General features: G+C 38.3%; 5 protein-coding genes across 5 annotated transcripts; all 5 read right to left on the bottom strand.

The window, feature by feature from the left end:
- Positions 1–6,366: 6,366 nt before the first annotated feature.
- On the bottom strand, positions 6,367–8,751 carry LSM04_003268 (RNA recognition motif domain; the record flags this gene model as incomplete). The annotated part of the gene is made up of 1 exon (XM_067338063.1): positions 6,367–8,751. The coding sequence occupies one exon, from the start codon at positions 8,749–8,751 to the stop codon at positions 6,367–6,369; it is 2,385 nt and encodes a 794-aa protein (XP_067190713.1).
- A 1,166-nt stretch (positions 8,752–9,917) lies between these two features.
- Positions 9,918–11,897, bottom strand: LSM04_003927 (uncharacterized protein; the record flags this gene model as incomplete). The annotated part of the gene is made up of 1 exon (XM_067338062.1): positions 9,918–11,897. One exon carries the CDS (start codon positions 11,895–11,897, stop codon positions 9,918–9,920), a length of 1,980 nt encoding a protein of 659 aa, XP_067190736.1.
- Positions 11,898–12,178: 281 nt separating this feature from the next.
- Positions 12,179–13,879, bottom strand: LSM04_003858 (uncharacterized protein; the record flags this gene model as incomplete). Its single annotated transcript, XM_067338061.1, has 1 exon — positions 12,179–13,879. The coding sequence occupies one exon, from the start codon at positions 13,877–13,879 to the stop codon at positions 12,179–12,181; it is 1,701 nt and encodes a 566-aa protein (XP_067190734.1).
- A 439-nt stretch (positions 13,880–14,318) lies between these two features.
- Positions 14,319–14,813, bottom strand: LSM04_002404 (AP complex; the record flags this gene model as incomplete). The annotated part of the gene is made up of 1 exon (XM_067338060.1): positions 14,319–14,813. The coding sequence occupies one exon, from the start codon at positions 14,811–14,813 to the stop codon at positions 14,319–14,321; it is 495 nt and encodes a 164-aa protein (XP_067190677.1).
- Positions 14,814–15,231: 418 nt separating this feature from the next.
- LSM04_002548 (Helicase) lies at positions 15,232–19,785 on the bottom strand (the record flags this gene model as incomplete). Its single annotated transcript, XM_067338059.1, has 1 exon — positions 15,232–19,785. The coding sequence occupies one exon, from the start codon at positions 19,783–19,785 to the stop codon at positions 15,232–15,234; it is 4,554 nt and encodes a 1,517-aa protein (XP_067190680.1).
- Positions 19,786–22,241: the final 2,456 nt, after the last annotated feature.

Raw genomic sequence — 22,241 nt, 5'->3', positions numbered from 1 at the left:
CTTTCGAGCCACGTTGGTTGGCGGCGTTCCTGGATTCCCCGAAGACCCAACTTTGGGTGTTCCTCATTTTCCGGCAAATCGGGCGCTGGTTTCCCTGCCCAGCCTGTTATATTTCTACCTTGCGGTGGTGATATCTTTGGTTCCTTAGTTTCACCCGGAACAGACGGTTGTTCCGTTTGATTGTAGTTTTCCAGCGCTGATTTTAATTGCGCTTGTGTGGCAGCATGCTGATTTTGCAGCTGTCGTAGTTCTTCAAGCGTTTGGTTTAATTGTGTGTGGGATGCTGCCAGTAGGGCTTGCGTGTTAGCCTGTTGACGCATCTGTGCCAGTTGATTTGGTAATTCCTGGAGTTGTATATTAGCGGTTTGCTTTGCCCGAAAAGCTTCGTGTTCTAAATGTGCTCGGGCGCCGTTATATTCTTGATGAAGCCTTAGAGCTTGCTCTCCCAGTGCGGCCCATTCCGCCCTGAATAAGTTATTTGTCGACTTGAAAATTTGTAGAAAATTTTGATTTCGAGGCATTATAAAACCAATAATGGACGGGCACACGGATTCCCAGTCCATAAAGTTGTTTGGTCCCATTTTTAATTTGAGAGTATCACCGTCTAAAGTTAGAGTACTGTCAACATGAAAAGTGTGTTGCGGCATATCCGCAGGTCTCAACTCAAATGAAAATTCTAATGGGCCATATTGGCGCACAAAATCCTTGAAAGCCTTAGTGCAAATTCTTCACTCTAGTGGTGTATAAGGCTGGATGGTTGTCGTGATCGTAATTACTTTAAAAACTTACTATTTTCTTTTCAGAAACTTACTATTGACACGCTGTTAAGAATAAAAAGAAGTAAAGATATTCCTAATAGTTAAACCCATACAAGATATAAAAGTCAGTAAGACTCAATCATTCGTATCGCAAGCTGACACAAAAATAAAAAATAAAAATAAAACAATTGGTTGCTTTTTCTTTTCTTACTCTGTCTCATTCATCTCATGCAGCTTTTTTGTGAGTGAGTACAGATGTTGTCTTGTTGACTTCCATGGGTTTCTCTCACGTTCGCGCGCACAACCCACCCTAAAAATTAAAAGAAAAGAATTAACTCTCCACTGCGTAAAGGAAGAAACACCACAAAAAACAGAAAAAAAGAATCTACTGGAAGCAAATACAAATATATATATATATATATATATACAAAAAAAAAACATTGTGGACAACTCGTTAAAGTGCGCCCTCGGGGGTGGTGTCCCATCGCATGAAAGAAAAAAGGGTGATGATGTTGGAACTTAAAGAGCTAGTGTGAGCGTGAGGTTCAGCACTGAATAGCATTTCAAGGGAAAAACTCTATCAGCTTGTTTCTCTACATATACCGTCCATTTCATTACTTTTTTATTATTATTTCCCAACATTGTGTTGTATCTTGTTTACTGTCCTTTCATTCGTCTCATCATCATATATTTTTCTTTTTTTTTTTTTTGTAATACCTCATCGGCTGTACTTTAATTAATACTATTATACAATTGCTTTTCTTTTCTTTGTTTTTTTGCCCAAATATATATATATATATATATATATATATATATATATATATTTACCCTCTCGCGAAACCCACTATTGGAAGAGTAAAGGATAATAATAACAATGAAAGACTCTTATAGCACCGTCACATACATCAACATACACACATACTTATATATTCGTATGTACATAACAGAATTCTTCCCATACTTCTCGGGTTTTCTCCGTTTCTTTTTTCCTTCTTTTGGGCTCTCCACACGTATTCCCGTCTTCTCAACTCTCTGTACATGTTATGAGAAAAAATGAATCACAACATTTGTATAGACACAAAACAACAAAAATAGAAATAAAGAGAGAAACAAGCAGAGAAAAAACGGATTTAATAAGGGATATGATCCCCATCCACCATAGCAGCCTCAGTAGAAACAATAGGTAAAGATAAAAGAAATATATATATATATATATATAAAGATGTAGTGAGAAAAGAAGAAAATAGGTGTAGACGCAGTTTTTATAAAAAAAACAAAGTAAGTGATAAAGCTATAATATAGGGGATGAAAAGGATGTGGAAATTGCCTGTTTGCCGCAGCACCACACATCACCCCTGACGACGATGCAGTAAACAGTAAATAGGCAAAGGAGAAAATAATTTATTGTTTTGTAGAGACAATGGAATGCATTTTTACCCACTAATAGCTTGGATGGAAACAAATAAAAAAAAGACCCGACCAAGAAAAAAAAAAAGAAACAAAGTGTAAACGGCTTTTTTTTTTCTTCTTATTTGATAGATAGATAGATAGATAAAATGGGATCATACTCGAGAGGTGGTCAAATAATTACTGACGCCAGCGGATAATTTTTTTTTTTTTTTTTTTTGGGGGGGGGGGGGGTTCTTTCGTTTTCAGTATTTCCGTCAATTATTTCTTTTTTCTTTTTGCTCATTTATATATATATATATATATATATCCGTATGTATGTATGTATGTATGTATATTATATGCATATATTAACAATCCATATAAATGTATATTTTTCATAGTGTATATTTGTGTTACTGCCGCAGCTGCTTGTCTCCACGACTGCTGATATCCGCATCGAAGCAGAACAGAGGAGGAGAACAAACAAAATAGACAAAACAAAGAAATAACATCGATGGGAAAAGAAAGAAAAAGAAAAAGAGATCAAAAAAGATCAACGAGAAAGCAGGAATAAAAACCCAAGACCCACACATACACTCTATAAAAGTATGAAAAAAGGAAAAAAAACATGAAACCAGAAGAGAATACATAGAAAAAAAAACCGAAAAAAAGAAACAACAAAGTTGAAATAAAGAAAAGAAGAGAGTCTTTACGCCTCAATCATCTTTCTTTTTTTTTACTGTTATTCTTGCTGTTCCATACATTGACATCCCCGTTAGATTCATCTACTGGTGGTACAGCGGCGGCAAGAGTTAAAGGCCACTTTGCTGTTTATAATATTATATATATATATATATATATATATATATATATTATATTATATTATAAATAATAAGTATATACATACATGCATGTTCATAAATAAATAAATAAATATACATATATATATATATATATAATTTCCGTTTAATTATTATTGTTATTTTGTTCTATCACACTCCCCTCCCCTTTCCCACAGCAGAAACGTTTTAATTCCCATACACAAATGCGTAAGGGGGTAGAGTGTTATACATTAAATAAGAACGAAACATAACGGAAAGCACACACACAAAAAAAAAGATAAAATAAAAGCGGGAAATAACGATACACAGATACAGGCATATGCGAAGAAAGTTTGATGGTAGAGCAACTATAGTAGTAATAATAATAATAATAATAATAATAATAATAATAATAATAATAATAATAATAATAAATACAAACAGCAGTTCATATAAGCATTGAATTTCTCTGTTGTAGTGCAGTTGATCTGGAAGAGTCATGCACAGGGGAGTTGATGATGAAAAAAAAAACAAAAAAAAAACAAACAACAGGTTTTCAGAGTAAAACAAAAAGAATAACTGATAGTTAGATAGAATAGATATAGAATAATAATAAAAAACAACAATAGATAAATAAGGGAAGAATAAACAAAAAATACAAAAAAAGAGATGAGTAAAACCGCTAATAGAGAGTATATATATATATATATATATATATATATATACTACAGAAAGTTCGTCTTTCCGCCTCATTTCTTATTAACAAAATATTTTTTCCATTGAGGGGTAATATTCACCTCTTTGCATTTACTCTTTATTCATTTATTTATTTATTTATTTGTTTATTTTTCTCCCTCATTTCTTAACTAAAAATAAAACATCCGTCTTATTACACCTTCATTTCCCTTCTCTCACTTCTCAAACGAATTCTTTTTATTTTTATTTATTCCTTTTTCTTTTACTTTCGTTTTCGTTTTCATTTGCATCTTCCTCTTCTCCGATCCATAGGACTCGGGTAGTTAAATGGTGATGATGATAATAACTTAATAGTAATAGTAATAAGAAAAGTAATGGTAATAGAAAAACGCAAGGGGTAAATAGCAGAGAATAGGCAACAAAAAAAAACAAATAAGAGAAAACATTGAATAATAATAATAATAACAATAATAATAACAATGTGGAAAACAAGGGAGTGGTGTAAACACATTTACTGATCACACACCCACACTTTCTTTCTCTTTCTCCAAAAACAAGATACAAATACACACAAACAAACGCAGGTATAAATATGTAAAAATAAATACGTACAAATACAAATACAAATACAAATACAGCAACAAACACACACAGAGAGACATACAGGCAGAGTTTATAGACACCCTCGCATCAATTAATCCTTTTATTATTTTTATTTTCTCCCGTTTTTTCTCTATTTTCTTGCTTCAGTGTTTGACCTCGTGGCAAGAGCCCGTCCCACACACCGTGTTTTGCAGTAGGCGTGAGTGGTTAGGACACAGGTTATAAATAAATAAATATATTTATAAATATATATATATATATATATATATATATATATATATATATATATATACTTATTTATTTATTTATTTATTTATTGAATGATGTTAATTAATTGTTGTTTCTTTTTTTTTTCTTACTTATTGCCTTATTTTGTTTTCACCTTATTATTGGATTCCCGCAAACCAACGGGGGTAGTAACAATGATGATAAGAAGAAGGGAAAAAAAAGGCAAGGATGCCTTTTTGTCCTGTTTCTTTTTTATGTGTTTAATCCATTCCCCCACTTCCCAATTCTGTTTCTTCTTACTTACAAAAGGAGATCAGTAAAGAGTATGAATAGAGTAAAGACAAAACAAAACTTAAATAAACAAATGAATAAATCCGTAGATACATAGAGACTGTACGATATATATATATATAATCATTATTTCATGTCTCTCATTTCTGTTCACTTTTTTTCCCTTTCAGTCTCTACAGCTGTTGTATATAGAGAGAGGGTCGTCATTGATGATTGTCGGAATAAACGATCGAAAACGCAGAGGGATTAATAAATAAGTAAATCAATAAAGATGACGATAGCAATCAAAACAAATAAATAATAATAATAATAATAATAATAATAATAATAATAACAATAACAATAATAAAACAGCAAAAATAATTCGTATTTTTTCTTAATTAAGATGATAATGGAAGGGCTTTGACGTCAATAATATCTATACTACACGAATATAACGTTTTTATCTCTTGCAAGAGAAGAAAAATAAAGAAATACAGATACGGAGCTTTGACGACAAATACCAACAATCCATTTCTCTTTTATTACTTTTTTTCTATCTTATTAAGAAAAATTTTTCCTTCATTCACTCATTCATTCATTTCGTTTTCTTTTTTTCATATGATTTACCGAAACACCACAAGTTTGCCCGTATGTGCACTGCTCTTACTGCTCCCATTTCCTGCCAGACTCATGGAAAAGATACAACATATCTATTTACATACATCTTATATATATATATATATATATATATATATATATATATATATAAGTAAAAAAGTATAAAGATAGAGCCATGGCTATTTGTGATAGTCTTCACACCCGCTTTGCTTAAGGGGAATAGTGAAGAGCAACACAACGTAAGAATAAATAAAAATAATAATAATAATAATAATAATAATAATAATAATAATAACAGAGTGGGAGAAAAAGAACAGGAAATATCATATAAATATATACAATTGGCTGTAATCACTTTATAGGTCTCCTCTTTTTATTTTTTTTATTCACTATTGCTTTTCTCTTCTGGTCCCTTCAACTCTTATCGCTTTTCCTGATTCCCACATGGTAGTATAACATTTTCACCAGAAGGGATAATAATAAAAAGGAAAAGGAGTAACTGAAAACAAAAAACCAATAAAATAATTAGCGATAATAAAGAGGATCCATCTTACTTTTTAAAAATGTATGCTTCTTTCAACAAGCAGGGGGAGAGAAGAGGAAAATGGAAAATAAAACATGAAGCACAGACAGCAGTAGCAGCAGCAGCAGTGCATTAAATAAATAAATATGTTGCTCATATAACAAGCAAAAGAACAGTCAATTTTATTCTCTAATTAACATTTTTTTTCCTTCCACATATGTGTATCCACGTGTGAGTGTATATATATATATACATATGTATATATTTCTTTACTTCTCTTACACACTCATACACATTCTTTCATATGTACTCAGACACAAGTAAACAAATACATGCATACATATATATATATATATATATGTATATATACGAATTTCCTTCCTTCAGTCATATTGAATACTCCTAATACTCACCCACCCATTTTTTTCTTTCCTTTATTTTTCTATTTCCTCACATTTTACGCATGCGGCGGCGGGCCAAGTGCCATTTGACCGTTTGGCATGTAATACATCACAGTGGGTGCGGGGGTCATCATTGCAGCGTGTCGTGTGGAACACATCATGAGCGGTTGGACGTGATCCACCGATTTGTTGTTATTTACATTGTTATTGCTATTATTACTATTACTATTGTTACTGTTAGTATTATTGTTGCTCGTATGATTGCTGCTGTTACTGCTGCTTCTTACGGCTGGGACTGGAGAGTGCAACTTCCCATCATATGATGTGTACATTGGCGGCGGTGCTGACTCTGGGCCGAGAAATAGAATAGGTGCAAATCCTCCAGCAGCATTATTATTATTATCGCTAGTATTATTATTATTATTATTATTATTATTATTATTATTATTATTATTATTATTATTATTATTATTCGTAGTAGTAGTGTTGTTAGTAGTATTAGTATTAGTATTATTATTATTATTGTTAGTAGTATTGGTATTATTATTATGATTATTACTATTGTTATGCATACTGGTGGTACTGCTGTTACCGCCATTGAAGGTGTGGGGCATAGGAATAAATGGCGTTGCGTAGAAAGCCGTTGGTGGAGGGGCGGCGTAACTGCCGTACGGGTCTGTTATGATCGGCGGCACACATAACGCCGCTGCGGCCGTCGCCGGGTGTGGCGGTGTGGGGGTGTTGGGTGGAAATGGATACGACGACACACTCACAGATGTAAATTGATCCATGCCTTTATGCATGCCGGGATGATGCGGATGGTGGCTGCCGATGTGACTGATGCTGTCACTGTTATTGAGATGATGTGGGGGTGGATGACTGCCATTGAGATGCGGCTGATGGCTGGGCACACCACCGCAACTATCCCCACCGTGTGAAATGCCACATTTACTGCCGCGGCCGGCCCCACGCCGTGCCAGCCGTTCAATGCGGTGGGCGGAGTCTTCTGCCACTTTTGCGAGAAGCGGAATTCCCTCGCAGTCGGGAAACGGCATGGTGGTGTGTGTCTCCTGCGCCGCCCGTGCGGCCGCCTCTTTGGTGGTGTATGTGACAAACACAACATTCCGCTTCTTATTCGTCACCCGCTGCGCCGTATCGCTGTGAACCGAAACATCAATCACATCCCCGTAGCGGCTGAAGTGGGCGGCGAGATCCGACTTCTTTATGGTGAGGGGGACATTCCGCACAAATGTCTTATTCGTTGGCGCCCCGGGCCGATAGGCGGCGTGGGGTTTCGCCACACGAACGGCAATCGTCTCGCCGAGGTGGACGCTGTTGTTTAGCGCCGCCACCGCCCGCTCCGCGCTGTTCACATTATCGAACTTCACAAACGCAATCCCGCGGCTCTTGCCGGTGTGGATGTCGAGCATTACTTTGGCGGACTCAATTGTGCCGTACGGGTGGAAGAGTTCATGCAACTTCACATCCGTCACACTGGGATGGAGACCAGACACAAAGAGATTGCTGCGGATTATCGTATCATCCATATACTGATGTGGCTGAGATTGTGATTGTGGTTGTGGTTGCGCTTGAGATGGTGGTGGTGGTGGTTGGGTATAGAGTAGAGTGGGATCAATGACATTTCCATCAGAAAACCCATTAAAGTACTGTTGTTGTTGTGACGGCTGCACATTGTTGACAAGTAACGTTTCTGCTGTGGTAGAAACAGCCGGTGATACATCCCCATTTGTACTTCCCGGCGCTGGGGGATTCTGCCAACTGGCGTAGGAGTAAGTAAATGGATCCGAATTCGTACTACCATTTGCCAAGGAAAGAGGATAGTTTTGTGATTGAGATTGCTGCTGCTGCTGCTGTTGCGATTGTGATTGTTGTTGTTGTTGTTGTTGGGAATCGTGTAGGCCGGACTCTAACACGCTGGTGAGATCAGACATTTGTTCCTCCTTCACTCCATCGTTGCGTGAATTATACGACGGGGGAACACAATTGGAGGCGATGGATTGCAGGGCCATCGTTGAAATAAAGCCAACATCACCGTCCATGTTATTATCATTCAAACTCATATCAAAATGAATATCTCTATTATTACTATTATTAAGATTGTAATTGTGGTGTTGATTGAGAATGATAATCGTATCAGCGTGAATGTTATCATCCCCATCGTCGTCTCCAATAACAAAGTCCATAGACCCTTCCATGTACAATCCACCACCGGATTCAATCGTCATATCTTCATCCTCGTCCTCATCATGTAGGCGTCGATTGCAGCCAACACTTTCTTCTCCATTCCTACTAAACATAATGGGATCATGACTGTTATTACTACTGCTGTTTTTACGGCTGCTACTGTAGTTGTTTGTATAAAGTTCTCTTGTTGCCAGCTCGTTGAAGGCGGAAACGATACCGCTCGAAAGGTGTGTCATTTCTTATTGCTGAGTGGTTTTCTCTCTTGTTTCCTCTCTATTTCTTTTTTTCTTTTTCTTTTTTTCCTTCTTCTTTTCTTCTTCTCCTTTTTCTTCTGTCGACTAGGCCGTCTTACAACACTTTATTACTTGTGGATGTCGACTATGTTTGTGTTTATTTGTTCTTTCTTTTCTTTCTTTCTTCCTTTCGCTTTTCGTTTTCTTTTGCTTCCACTACACTTCACTTATTTATTTCTTCTGATTCTTCTTTGCACTACCATATATATATATATATAAAGAAATAGGGTGAGAGAGACGAGAGTAATATAAAATATATATATATATATATATATATATATATATATATATATATATATATATATATATATACAGAGTACACCAAAAAGTAGTAATTACTGTACAAAGATACAGAAAGAGAATGAAGGAAACACAATACTAATAATAATAACCACTACCACCGTACATTCAGTGAAACTGTGAGACATATGCCTATATATATAAATATAAATAAATATATATATATATTTATTTATTTATTTATATAAACAATTCTTTTCTTGTAATATTCACAATGGTGTTTACATTTACATCATGCTGGGCATATTAGTGGGTATTCCATTTCTTCCAAGAGAAAGCAAAAAAAAAAAACATTTCCAATAGTGACGACACACTCTGCGAAACAGAAAACAAAACCGAACAAGAAGAAGAGGGCAAAAAAAAATGGAAATAACAGTACTAGTAGTGGTAAAAAGAAGATAAATATGATGAAAAGCCAAAAAGAAAAAGTGAATAATAGGAAAACAACCAGAAGAAAAAAAGAGCAAGAGGAGAACAACAGCAACAAGATGATCAACAATGATAAGAAACATATATTCATTTCCCGTAATGTTTTGTTGTGTACGCCCATTTTCTCTCCCAATTGAGAATAGAAAAGGGAAAATGAAACAAAACAGCAAGAGAGAAAACAACAAACAAAAGAAAAAAAGCGAACATTCCTCTTCCTCCACATATACACAAACCTATACATACGTTTTCCATTTCACTCCTTCCTTTTTTCTTTCTTCTTATCTCCTTCTCTTTGCTTCCTTTTTTTTTTCTTCTTCTTCTTTTTTCTCTTCATTTTCTCTTCTTCATATATATTTCTTTATTTTTTTTTCCTGTTCTTTTTACATCTCACCGAATACAGAGGACTCCCCATCCAGTACCGGCCGTGTCTCTGTTGTCACAGATCCCGCCGTTGTGGTCCCACCACCCGCTGCGGCTGTTGCCGGCGGTGTTGGCATCGGCATGCGGCGTATCTGCGCCAGCGTGATCACCTTATCGACACTTATCTCCGTGTAGAACTCATTCAGGCAATTCACAATCTCCTGTAGGGTGATGGTGGAGACGTCGATGGGAATGCTGTACTGCAGAAACCTGTCGGCGAGCAGGCGGGGCCGCAGCGACTCCATGTCCGTCACAAACTCCGCCGCGAGAAACGCCGTGACGGGAATCGCCGACTTCTGCATCGCATTATCGCGTTGGGTGCGGGGGGAAATGGCGAGTGTTGACTGCCGCTTCTTTGGGAGTTTGGCGACTTGTTTGTTGAAGAACTTCACCGCCAGCCGCACAACGGCAGGGGGAAGGGCCCACCAGCGCACACGTGTTTCATCGCCGTCGTACTCAAAGCCGTCGCTGCCCGCTGACGTCCCACTCCCCCCACCGGAAGAGCGGAAACTGTCGAGAAAAGAGAGTTTTGAAATACTGATGAGACGTGATCCCGCCCGCATAATTGGGGGAATGTAATCCTCTTCGTGTTCGCGGAGGAAGCGGTAGCGGTTGGGGAGTGGGGCGGGCTGACAGACACTGCGATACGCCCGGCGAAGGGCGGTGATGGAGAGTTGGATCTTTCGACGTCCGCCATCTTCTTCTTTTGGTTGGGGTTCCTTTGCCGCCTCTGTTGTTGTTGCGCCTGCTTCTGCTTCTTCCTTCGCATTGGTATTAGTATTGTTGTTAGACTCCACATCGTTATCCTTCGACTCCTTGTTAGTATCAGTATGGTTGGATTGTGTGGTTTCCTCTGCAAGACTGCGGGCATCGGCGTCGACTTGAAACTTCACCGCCGTCGCGATAATCGCACGTGCTTCTGATGGATTTAGTTCATGTGTACGAATACGCAGACGGTGTAAATTGGCTGGTGGGAGAACCTCCATATTCGCCGGTATTGGGGTGTCCACACTGGATATATCATCATCATCGGAAGTAATCACATCCTTATTTCCATCCTCATTATTATTAGTGTTATTATCTGTATTCTCAGTGATTTTCTTTTGCTCCTCCTCTTTTGTGCTGTCCATTACATCCAACAGACGTTTCCAATTGATGATGATATTATTATATTCCGTATCCACCTCCTTTGCCCGCTTTGCCACCTCCACTTCAGTCTTGTAGTTGAAGTACACAAGTTCAAGAAATGTGTTTACGGAGATAGTTCCATCAGAGCGCTTGCGTGGTCGTCGCAGTGCTATTCGCTCAATAAGTTGTTCCTGTAATACCGGATAGGGTACATTTAACGCAAGACTGCGCAGCAACACCCATCCCGATCCATCGCCATCGAGATAGTTAAATAGATTCTTCATGCGAAAGTAATCATCGGCGTAGTAGTTAGCCACCTCTGCGTGATTGGCATCACATAAATCACTGATGAGATTGGCTACATTTGTGCCAATGTGGGTTCCATCAAGGGCGAAGCGCACAATATTCTTATTGGCTCGTAATAATTTAATCACCGGATCTGCACTGTACACCGTCACCAGCGGATTATCTCCCACATCCACACTCCGAATACTCTGATGATCCTGCAGCGTCTCTGCGAGTTGTGTGATAAACTCATCTGTTACCCCACACCCACGCATACACACACGCCGCAGTGAACGACTGCATAGCAATAACGGCACAACCGCCATACATCCCTTTGGCCCCAACACACACGCACGGCAGTCAAACACACGGTGTTTATCCCAATCACGCGGGGCATCACTGAGAAGTGCGGCGATACTCTTTTGACGGTGAATACCCATCTCTTCACAGATCTGTGCATAGGCGGCACGGGGGGATTTGCGGTCAAATCGCTCCAATGTAGCGTCCACCTTCTGCATAGTTGTCATTTTTGCTGTTTTCTTCTTTACTTTTTTCTTCGTATTGGATTGTTTATATATATATATATATATATATATATATATATATATATATATATTTTTCCCCAAAGGTATAAATAAGGAACGCAGAAGAGAAAAAATAAATACACACAAAAACATACATATAGATAGATAAAAACAAAGAAATATAAATATAGCAACACTTCCTTCACAATCACAAAAATACAAACAGCACACCAAAACACACACAGACACAAATAATAAAATAAACGAGTAAATAAAATGATGCACTACTGACGATTAAGAAAAAGTGTCATCATTGACTTCACCGCACTTTCCTTCTCCACAGGAGTACCTTCAAATGCCAAATTCAACCATCGCCGTGCGGTTTCCGCAGACACTTGTACCGCCTCTGCGGGTTTCCTCATCTGTACAGTACGTGGAGCAGGATGGAATACGTACTCTAATAGATACTGCAACAACCGCGGTCCAAGAAATGCAACACTGGTATTGTTGGCAGACCTTTCCTGCAACATCCACCGCTCAAACGCACTTCGCCAATTATTATTATTATTATTATTATTATTATTATTATTATTATTATTATTATTATTAACATCAGACGCTTCCTCATTATCGTCCACAACAATAACCCCAATAGCACATCGTTCATTATGTTCATCTCGTAGTATGGCTGCCCCAATCGTGTATGCAATGCAGAAGAAAAGCTGTTCCATTGGCGGTAATACCAATGTGGTAAAAGGCAATGTGTGAGAAGTTCCTGTTTCTGATGTAGATGACATCACCATCATCATTGTTGCTATTACAGTTGCTACACCGTCAAATAGAATGGCATCTTCGCCTGTTGCAAGTGATTCCACGGCGTACTTGCAGGCAGTTGCCCGTGCGGCAATCTCAATACATACACGCAGTCTCGCCTCTTCCATTGCAGATTCCACTGCCTCTTCCTTCTCATCATTAGATTCATGATCCACACCGTTATTATTATTATTATTATTATTATTATTATTATTATTATTATTATTATTATTATTATTATTATTATTATTATTATTATTATTATTATTATTATTATTATTATTATTATTATCTCCTACCACTACAACATCATCATCGTCAGTTGTATTACCGCTGAGTTGACGGAGGTGCTCTGCGGCTGCCTGAAGAATTACCGGTGCAATATCACCATCACCCATTGTCGTTTTCTCTACATCAATTGTCTCATCATCGCCTTCATGCCGCGAGGAATCTTTCCTGCTAATCTCTTTTGTTGCAACAATTAACATCTGTGGATCTCGGCAATAGTACGCCAAGGAGCAAAAACAGGGAATAGATAACCACGGCAGCAGTGAAACAGCCCCCATCGGTGCTTCTTCATTATCGTTGTTGGTATTGCATGGTGAGAGAAGACGTGATAGTGCTATCTCTAATGGTTCCTGTTGTTTTTGCTCAGAGGATGATACTACAATAGATGTACTCGTATTCCTACTAATACCATTATTATTATTATTATTATTATTATTATTATTATTATTATTATTATTATTATTATTGCTGCAGAATTCCTTTACTGCCATATACACCGCACGCCATTCCTCTTCACGCGGCAGCGGCAACTGCCAGTGTGTGAGTTCCGCCTCTTCCACTAATGCCTCTCGCGCCACACGGAGAACTATCTCCACATTCAACAATCCACATGTGGCACGAATATCACCCGATTGAAGTATCTGTGCATATCGCGTAAGTTTCTGCAGCAGACGGGCACGTACTTTTTGAATGGCTTTACCGCGTTTGAGAAACTCTGTTCGAAACAACGGTGTAAGTGTCTCAGTTCTCGCAAGTACTTGACGTCGGCGAATGCGATCACAGGCGGAGGATACACGTCGTCGCAGAACTTCCCGTTGTTTTTCCGCTTGCTCTAATGTATTTTCAACCTCCAGCTGAAGGATTTCTTTGATGGCAGCTGTCATTTGTATGTTTTTATTTCTGTTTTATATGTCTATTATTATTATTATTATTATTATTATTATTATTATTATTATTATTATTATTATTATTATTATTATTTACTCGTTCGTTGATTCCTTGTTTTGTGGTCTTTTTTATTTTATTGACTATTCTTTATGCTTTTCCCGCACACAGTCTCTCCCGTGGAAATACTGCGGGGAATACACAAAATGAAAAGAAGAGAAATACGAGCAAATAAATAAGCAAAAGACAAAGAGATTCTTGACGCTATAAACTCCTAGAACCATTCTATCCACTCTAAAATAAAAAAAGAAACCTGGCATCAACATTACACTCACCACCAGAAAAGATATATGATTACAATGAAAAGCGGCAAAAATGTACCCACACAAAGTGAGATACCAAGAGAGAGAAAAGAAAAACAAGTTGTGATGTGTGGGTTCAATGATAACCTGAAACGGCAACTGTACTAGAGGTTGCTTTGGAGTTCCCAACACGCTGCATCTCAGACATAGCCCGCAGTATTTCCTCACGCGAGGTTTCCAACACCATACCACCCATCACCATTTCCATGAGCATCAACTGTACTTTATCAGAGTGAAAAATAAGATCCAATTCACACACATTTTCAAAGGTTCTATCAAGTGCCTCTACAAAAACTTGAATAAGGTCCAATATCGCCAATTGAGATTCACTACTGTCTACAATAAAGACAAAACAGAGTGTGGCATAGTGGCGATACACCACACGGGTATCAGGAGTAGGCCACTCAAGGAAATTATCCACAAAGTTACAGAGATCACCACTTCGGCGTGAGATAAGGTGGTGAACTCGACGTACTAAATGTTGTTGAAGTCCTAAAGGAATATCCTTTTCGTAAACATTCAACAAACGAATTTTTCCAGCGGTATTAATAATGATAACAGCCTTAATCATTATTAATAGTCTTTTGGCTGTTATTGTTCTCGGTGTCCTTTTTTTTCTTTTCTCCCGCCTTAATTAGCAAATACTTACTATTGGTCCCGCAACTACTGCTATTGCTATTGCTGGTTCTCGATCAATATTACAGAATAGAACGAGAAACTATATAAATATTTTTTTTAAGAATGTGATTAGGAAGGAGAATAGAGGTAGAGAGAGAAAGAAAGAAAGAAAACAAAAGAGACTAAGAGAAGAAAAACAATACTTGATGTAATCAAAAAAAAAAAAACAGAGGACACGCAACAGAACATTTTTCCCTTTTTTTTCTCTCCCAAAAGTCCACCCTTATCCAATCTTTTCTGTTTCACGCCTACGCCATTTTCTTCCTTTTATGGTAGAAAAAGCCAAAATCTCTTGACCCCTTCTGCTCTTCTTACTCTTCTTCATCCTCATCTGAGTTCACTGTAATAACTTCACCCCGAATACCAACACCACTGTTATTACTATTACCATTGCGATTCTTATCAGAGGATGGTAAATGTTGCTGTTGTTGTTGTTGTTGTGGTGGTGGTGGTGGTGGTGGTGGCATAAGGGGAGCTCCACTTTGGCCTGCAGGTGTCCAAGACACTCTTGTTGGTCCTACTGCGTTGCTGTTAGCGGGATAGTTGTTAGGTATATCAACTGACTTGTTTGGTTGCAGAGGCGTTCGTGCGATGGACTCATCACACATACGCATTAAATAGTCAACACCCATAAGATCCACCGTACTCTGCTGTTGGTGTTGTGTTAAAGCAACGAGTTCCGATTCCAACGGCAGTGGTGTTGCTCCTATTAACTCTTGTCCGATAGATGGAGGCAACATTTGCTCTTGTTGCCCTTGTTGAGGATCTGGAAATAATGCAAAGGACTGATGACTCTGCTGCCACACTGCCCTCGACTCTTCAGAGGGTGGAAACGTAACAGCTGGATCTATGGTAGTATAAGAGTTACCTGATGGTACAGAACCAACAGGCACAGCAAGTGTTCGTGGTGGGTTTTCTTCAACCGTAGAAAACAGAGTGGGCATTTTGAATAATGTTTTCTTTGGTGCAGACGGACCTGCCAACGTCGTCGTCGTAGTAGTATTAGTAGTTGTAGGCATTCCCATTCCTGTTGGGGACATCTCCATGACTCCTGTCGTTATCTGTGGTGGTTTCTGTGGTGTACCATCGGAGTCCAACATCAATCGTTTCTCTCCATGTGGTAGTTGTTGTGGTTGCAACAAACCCGTCGTATCTTGTGTTTTGATGGGTGTTTCTGCATCATCAATCACCTTCCCTGTACGTCCATCTCCGCGAGGCAAACGATTTCGGTTCGCCATCGCCGTTGTTGTTTGCCGCAGCATTTCCTCCTCCAATAGGGTGAGTTCTGCCACATCCCCAATATGTTCATGCCGGAATTGGCGGTAAAGGCGGAGAATATCCGCCCCGAATTTCTTTACTTTGTTCTTCCCAAGACCCTCAAGATCTGCCAACTGCGCCACGGAGCCCCAGCCAGGCACGGCGAGTGTTTCCACAATTGTGTGCATTGTCTTCTTCGGCATAACGTTGTACTGCCGCCCGCCCTCTGAACGCTCGGCGAGAGACTGCACGAGGGCCTCCATCTGTGCGAGGAGGGCGGCCTCCAGCTGCCGGAGACGAGCGGCGGGGAGTGTGACGGCCTTTAGTGGGGTTTCCAGCGAAAGGGATGGGGTGCCAGTAGTACCACTAATAGTATTACGAGTAATGTTAGTAGTCGTATTAGTAAAATGAGATGATGATGATATGGGTGATGCTGAGGATGGATGGTTTGCAGCACGGCGTTGTCGCTTCTTACGGAGTGGTGAGGCAAGGGAGGATGTGGATTGTGATGTTGAGGATGATCCCAGTCCATCTGTTACAAATCCTGCGAGAGAATCTTCATTACTATCAATATCAGACCCAGTGGAAGATGATGATGATATGGAAGAGCCTTCACACTCTGTGAGTACAAATCGTCCAGCAGGGGCTTTGCGTGATGTTTTTTTCTTTGCCGTACGCGTCTCCTCTCGTGCATGCTTTCCTCGCTGTATTGTAGCTTTCGTTGTCGTTGTTTTCGCATCAGCAGTAACAACAGACCTTCGTTCTTTCGCACCTTCTTTAGCTAATTTTGCCTTTTCCCCTCTACGACTCTTACTGGGTGGTGTACCTGCAGGAATTGTGTTTTCTTCATTCTCACCTAACATTCTCTGTATTGCAGCAGCACCGCTATCTCGGTTCTTCTCTGTACTATTAATAATACTACTAGTAGTAGTAGTTTTAGTAGGGGTATCTTTCTTTTTCTTCCCTCCTCGCAAGGGGAGTTGAACCCGTTGTGATCCATTTTGCACATTGTTTAGTATTTGCATACCCGCCCCCTCACCAGCCTCAATAAACGCACACGTAACGTAGTCGTTCACCATATCCAAGCGTTCTTTAAATATACCCAGGAGTAATCCCTCCAACACCACACGTTCTAGCAGTAATTTTGAATGACGAGCACCGGCTTTATATTCCGCTGGTGCGCCTTTTTGCCGCATGCGTGTTTCAACGGCTTTTCCAATATCTGCTGTTCCACGGTATACACCGACGAGTTGACGTGAGGTGAGGGAGCCGAGATGCATGATAATGCGAAAGAGATCGAGTATAATAGGAGAAACATCCATAGAGGTGACTTCCCAGTTCTCATCTCGTTTACTAGCACAGTTATCACACACCTCTACAGATCCCGCGGATCGTGTTAGACAGTAATGTTCATCTACGTGTTCCCCAAAGTGACCGAGTTGTTGCATTCGACGACAATGGACATCATTTACAGTGTAGGCTAACATTCGATGCAGGGAATTCATTGAGGTTTTCCAATCTTTACTGTCATGAATCATTTGCTCAATTCTCTGTTTATCTCGTGGTGAACAAAGCAAGATACACTGTGAGGGTAATCCATCACGACCAGCACGTCCACTTTCTTGATAATATCCTTCAATAGATTTTGGCATCGCGGCATGAATAACAAACCGCACATCTGGTTTATTAATTCCCATTCCAAAAGCAATTGTAGCACATATCACTTGAAGCTCATCTTTTGTCCATCGTTCCTGTTTATCATTTTTACCACTCGCCTCAGAGTGATAGTATGAAGCACGTATTCCAGCAGCTGTTAATGTACTCGCCATCTCTTCACAATTCTTTCTAGAAAGACAATATACAATACCACATGATCTTGGTGGAAATTGATGTTTAATAAGATCTACTACAAGTGATCCTACATCACATCCTACTTTACGCACAGAATATCGTAAATTTGGCCTATTAAATGATCCCTTAAACACCAAAGCATCTCTTAACCCCAAAGTGGATATAATATCCTGCTGCACCATATCGGTTGCAGTCGCAGTAAGTGCAGTGATTGGTGTAGTAGGGAACTGTTTTTTTAATATTGCCAACTTTCGATAATCAGGACGAAAATCATGACCCCACTGTGATACACAATGTGCTTCATCCACCACGAATCGACTCAAAAGTCCACATTTGGCAAGTTGCATAAGGGATTGTACAAAATGATCACTTCGCCCAAAGTACTCAGGTGTCACATAGACCAATGTGTGAATAATTTGTCTAGATGCCCATTCTGAGAAGAGAGCCCGTCGTGGTGCGTCTAATGTTTGACCTGTTAATGCCATAGCGGGGATATCATTGGCAATAAGTGCATACACTTGATCTTGAATAAGTGAAATAAGTGGTGATATAACTATTGAAACCTGCGCTGGATTTGGTAACAGTGCCGGGAGTTGATAACAAAGTGACTTTCCACCTCCAGTGGGTAAAAGTACAAAAACATCACGTCCATCCATACAGGCATTCATAATTTCAAGCTGTAGGAAACGATATTGATGTAGACCAAATATATCAATCATAGTTCGTCGTAAATCAGTTGACCAGGGAAACCCTTCCCCACTGTAACGATCTAAAGGATTAACAGGAAGCCTAATAGGTACATTATTATCAAAAGATCCCCATTTCTGTTCTTGCTGGAGTTCGTGCGGATGAGGTGTTGCCTGTTCATAGGATTCCCAACTAAATCGTTGTTGTCCATTATTCATAACAAACCGTGATGAATACGACGCATTTCCCTGCTCATAGGAATTATTATTATTATTATTATTATTATTATTATTATTATTATTATTATTATTATTATTATTATTATTATTATTATTATTATTATTATTATTATTATTATTATTATTATTATTATTATTACCACTTGGTGGAGGACGTCGTAGTAGTGCTGCCTGTATTTGTCGAAGTTGAAGAAATTGAGTTTCCAGCTCAGCTACAGTTCGGTCGGATTGGGCAATGGCTATACTAACATCATGTTCCTCGTCTTCCTGAAGCACAAGATCATCTCTGTGTCTCTGAGCACGTCGTAGTCTTTCCGTGATATCACACATTTGTGCCTTAATCTCTGATAATGTGGGCGTAGATGGTGATGATGATGATGTGATGGCCGCAGCTGTATTTGCCGTAGAGGTAGCTATTGCAGCATTTGTTGTGGGATTATAAACTCTCTGTGGCTCTCGTGTAGTATTAGTAATATTACTAGTAGTAGTAGTAGTAGTAGTAGTAGTAGTAGTAGTACTAGTAGTAGTACTAGTAGTATTCATACTATTATTAATATTGGCGTTATTCGTACTAAGAATTGCAGGAATAACTGTTGTAGGATTGGCATAGACTGCAACAGATTGCACTCCATCATAACGATTACCAGAGATGGTTGATGTAGATGTTGATGTTATTGGTAATGTTTCTGCAGTGAAGAGTTTTCGTTCCTTCTGTTTCCATCCATCTATGCGTTGCTGTGGGGCCACACAGCGTGGTAGTGGATCTTGTGCAAAGTACACTGAAGCCGCTGTGTGAAGTTCCCGCAGCCATTTCTCTAGTGAAGATGACATGAACAGGCAAACACACAAATAGATACAAATATATATATATATATATATATATAGAAAGTAGAAAGCGGAGAGGTAAATTGGGGTTCTTTCGTTATACTGTACTTGTGTGATGCTATCTACTCTGTGGTGTCTGAGATATCCGCTTTCTGTGAAGTATATATATATAAAGTAATCATAATCATAATAATAATAATAATAATAATAATAATAATAATAATAATAATAATAATAGCAATAACAATAACAAAAGAGAGAAGAAAGGAAATCGAATGGCATACTGGTAAGCGTAGATATAAATATATATATATATATATATATATATATATATATATATATATATATATAGAGAGAGAGAGAGAGACCAATGATACGCACTAGAGGGAGAAGTCAAAGTATGTTAATGGGTGAATTACAGCTGTTTTTTTAAGAAAAAGGAAAAAAAAACAAGCGTGCGAAAATAACGAAGATGAAATAAAAGAAAGAAAAAAAAGAAGAACTCTGCAGCTTGATTAGGGAAACAGGCTTCTCACAATTCAGATCTTCCTCAGAAATAGCATTACAAATCTCTCAGTAAAAATACCAGACATTATTGTTAAACATTCCTAATATGTATATGCAGAAAATGAAGGAGTATCAACAGCGGAAATAAACACATTTTCGCTATCAAGAGAAAAGTGAATAAACAAGTAAACACAGACAAATACACACAGTTATATATATATATATATATATACAAAGTAGAAAAAAGGGGTTCAGATTTCACATCAGTAATGCTTTACACTTGTGAAGAAAGCCAATTACACATATACCCATACGAGGAGAAGAAGACCACAAAAAAAAAAAACGAAAAAAAAGAAAAAAAGGAAAAAAAGAAAAGAAACTCCTTTAAAAGAGATATAATAAAAACTTTGATGGGAAAATATACCTCCTCCAATCTGCAGTAATATCAAAACTTTTTTATTACACTCATTCTACCCCTTTTTTTCTTTTGGGTTATCTTAACTCTTCCCTCCTTCATATGGCTTTTCTTCCCTCATGTCCATTTTTGTGTACAATCAAAAAAAAAACCCCTCCCGTACATCTTTTATAAACGCTGCAATATATACAAAAGTAAAGAAAAAAAGGCATTTCTCCGGAGGGAAAATGGTACTGGGAAATGAGGGATCTACCAATAGTCGTCCTCATTCATCACTACAAATATAGACATCATTAGATGACTGTACAGAACCATATAATCTCTCTCTTGCTATTGGTTATTATTATGGTTTGTTCTTATTGCCCCCTTTCACATAAACCCCCAATCCGTATTACGCATATATATATATATATATATATGGAATGATGTTTATTATACTTCCTTACACAATTCACTCTTCCCCTTTTCCCTCTCCCTCCCTCTATTTCTCTCAACTTCCTCTGTTTATTATTTGAAAAGATGATCTACACTGGATGCATCTTCTCTGATCGCTTCTGTTATTTGAGGGAAATAAAGGAAAATAAAGGAAAACAAGGAAATAAATGTTCCTTTCTTACACTCCTTCTTTGCTACAGGAAACAATATCATAACAATACATCGGAAGGCACACAGATAAATAGAGAGAAAGCGAGAAAAAGTAGAAATATCACTCCCCCACAGAAACAGCCCAGGTACAGGAATATATACAAATACCCACTTTAGTTCTTTCCATTATTTCTTACGTGGATCTACAACAGAAAAGAAAAAAAAACACCACGAATAGGATGAAGGACTCCATCCTCCTTTGTTCTTTCCTTTTCGTTCTCTTTTTCCATAACTCCAAGTGGGAGAGGGTCTAAATGGGTGAGTAGCTGGGAGCACATGTAAAAACCAAGAAGAATTCACCCAGAAAGAATAGTAGTGGTATTTCTCTTTCTTCATTGAGATGAAATGAGAAGGGGAAAGAAACCGTATGAGCTCTCTCTCCCTGCATTGCCCCTATCTATTTAATTATATATATATTCCCCTCCTCCAAAAACGAAAAAAAATCTCCCAAGTCGTACCCCAAGAACAATAAGAATCTCTCCTCTCTCTTCATCTACAATCATTATAATATTACCGATAGAAATAGAAGTGGTGGACTCTCAAACACACACAGACAGACACTTCCACGTTTACAGCCGGCCCCATAATAATGATTAATTTAATAGAGGAGGAAAAAAAATAAGTCTTGATGTGTCATGTGATAGAAATAAGGTCATACCATTTCCTTCGTAATCTCTCGGAGCAAAAACAAAACAAACAAACCAATAACGTAAGAGTTACTTAAACCCTCTTCAACGCTACAAATTGTTTGCGTGGAAAGCAAACGTTTTAGTATCTTTCCTTTCCAATAGAACTATCAAAACAAAAAAAACAAAATAGAATCAGAATCAAAACAAAGAGAACAAAAAAAAAAGAATCACTTCGTAAGGCCTCAACACCTTCATACTCTTTTCCA

Source organism: Trypanosoma melophagium (assembly GCF_022059095.1).
Source record: "Trypanosoma melophagium isolate St. Kilda chromosome Unknown ctg26segment0, whole genome shotgun sequence".
NCBI classification, from domain to species: Eukaryota; Euglenozoa; class Kinetoplastea; order Trypanosomatida; family Trypanosomatidae; genus Trypanosoma; species Trypanosoma melophagium.
This window is presented reverse-complemented; position numbering and strand designations above follow the sequence as displayed.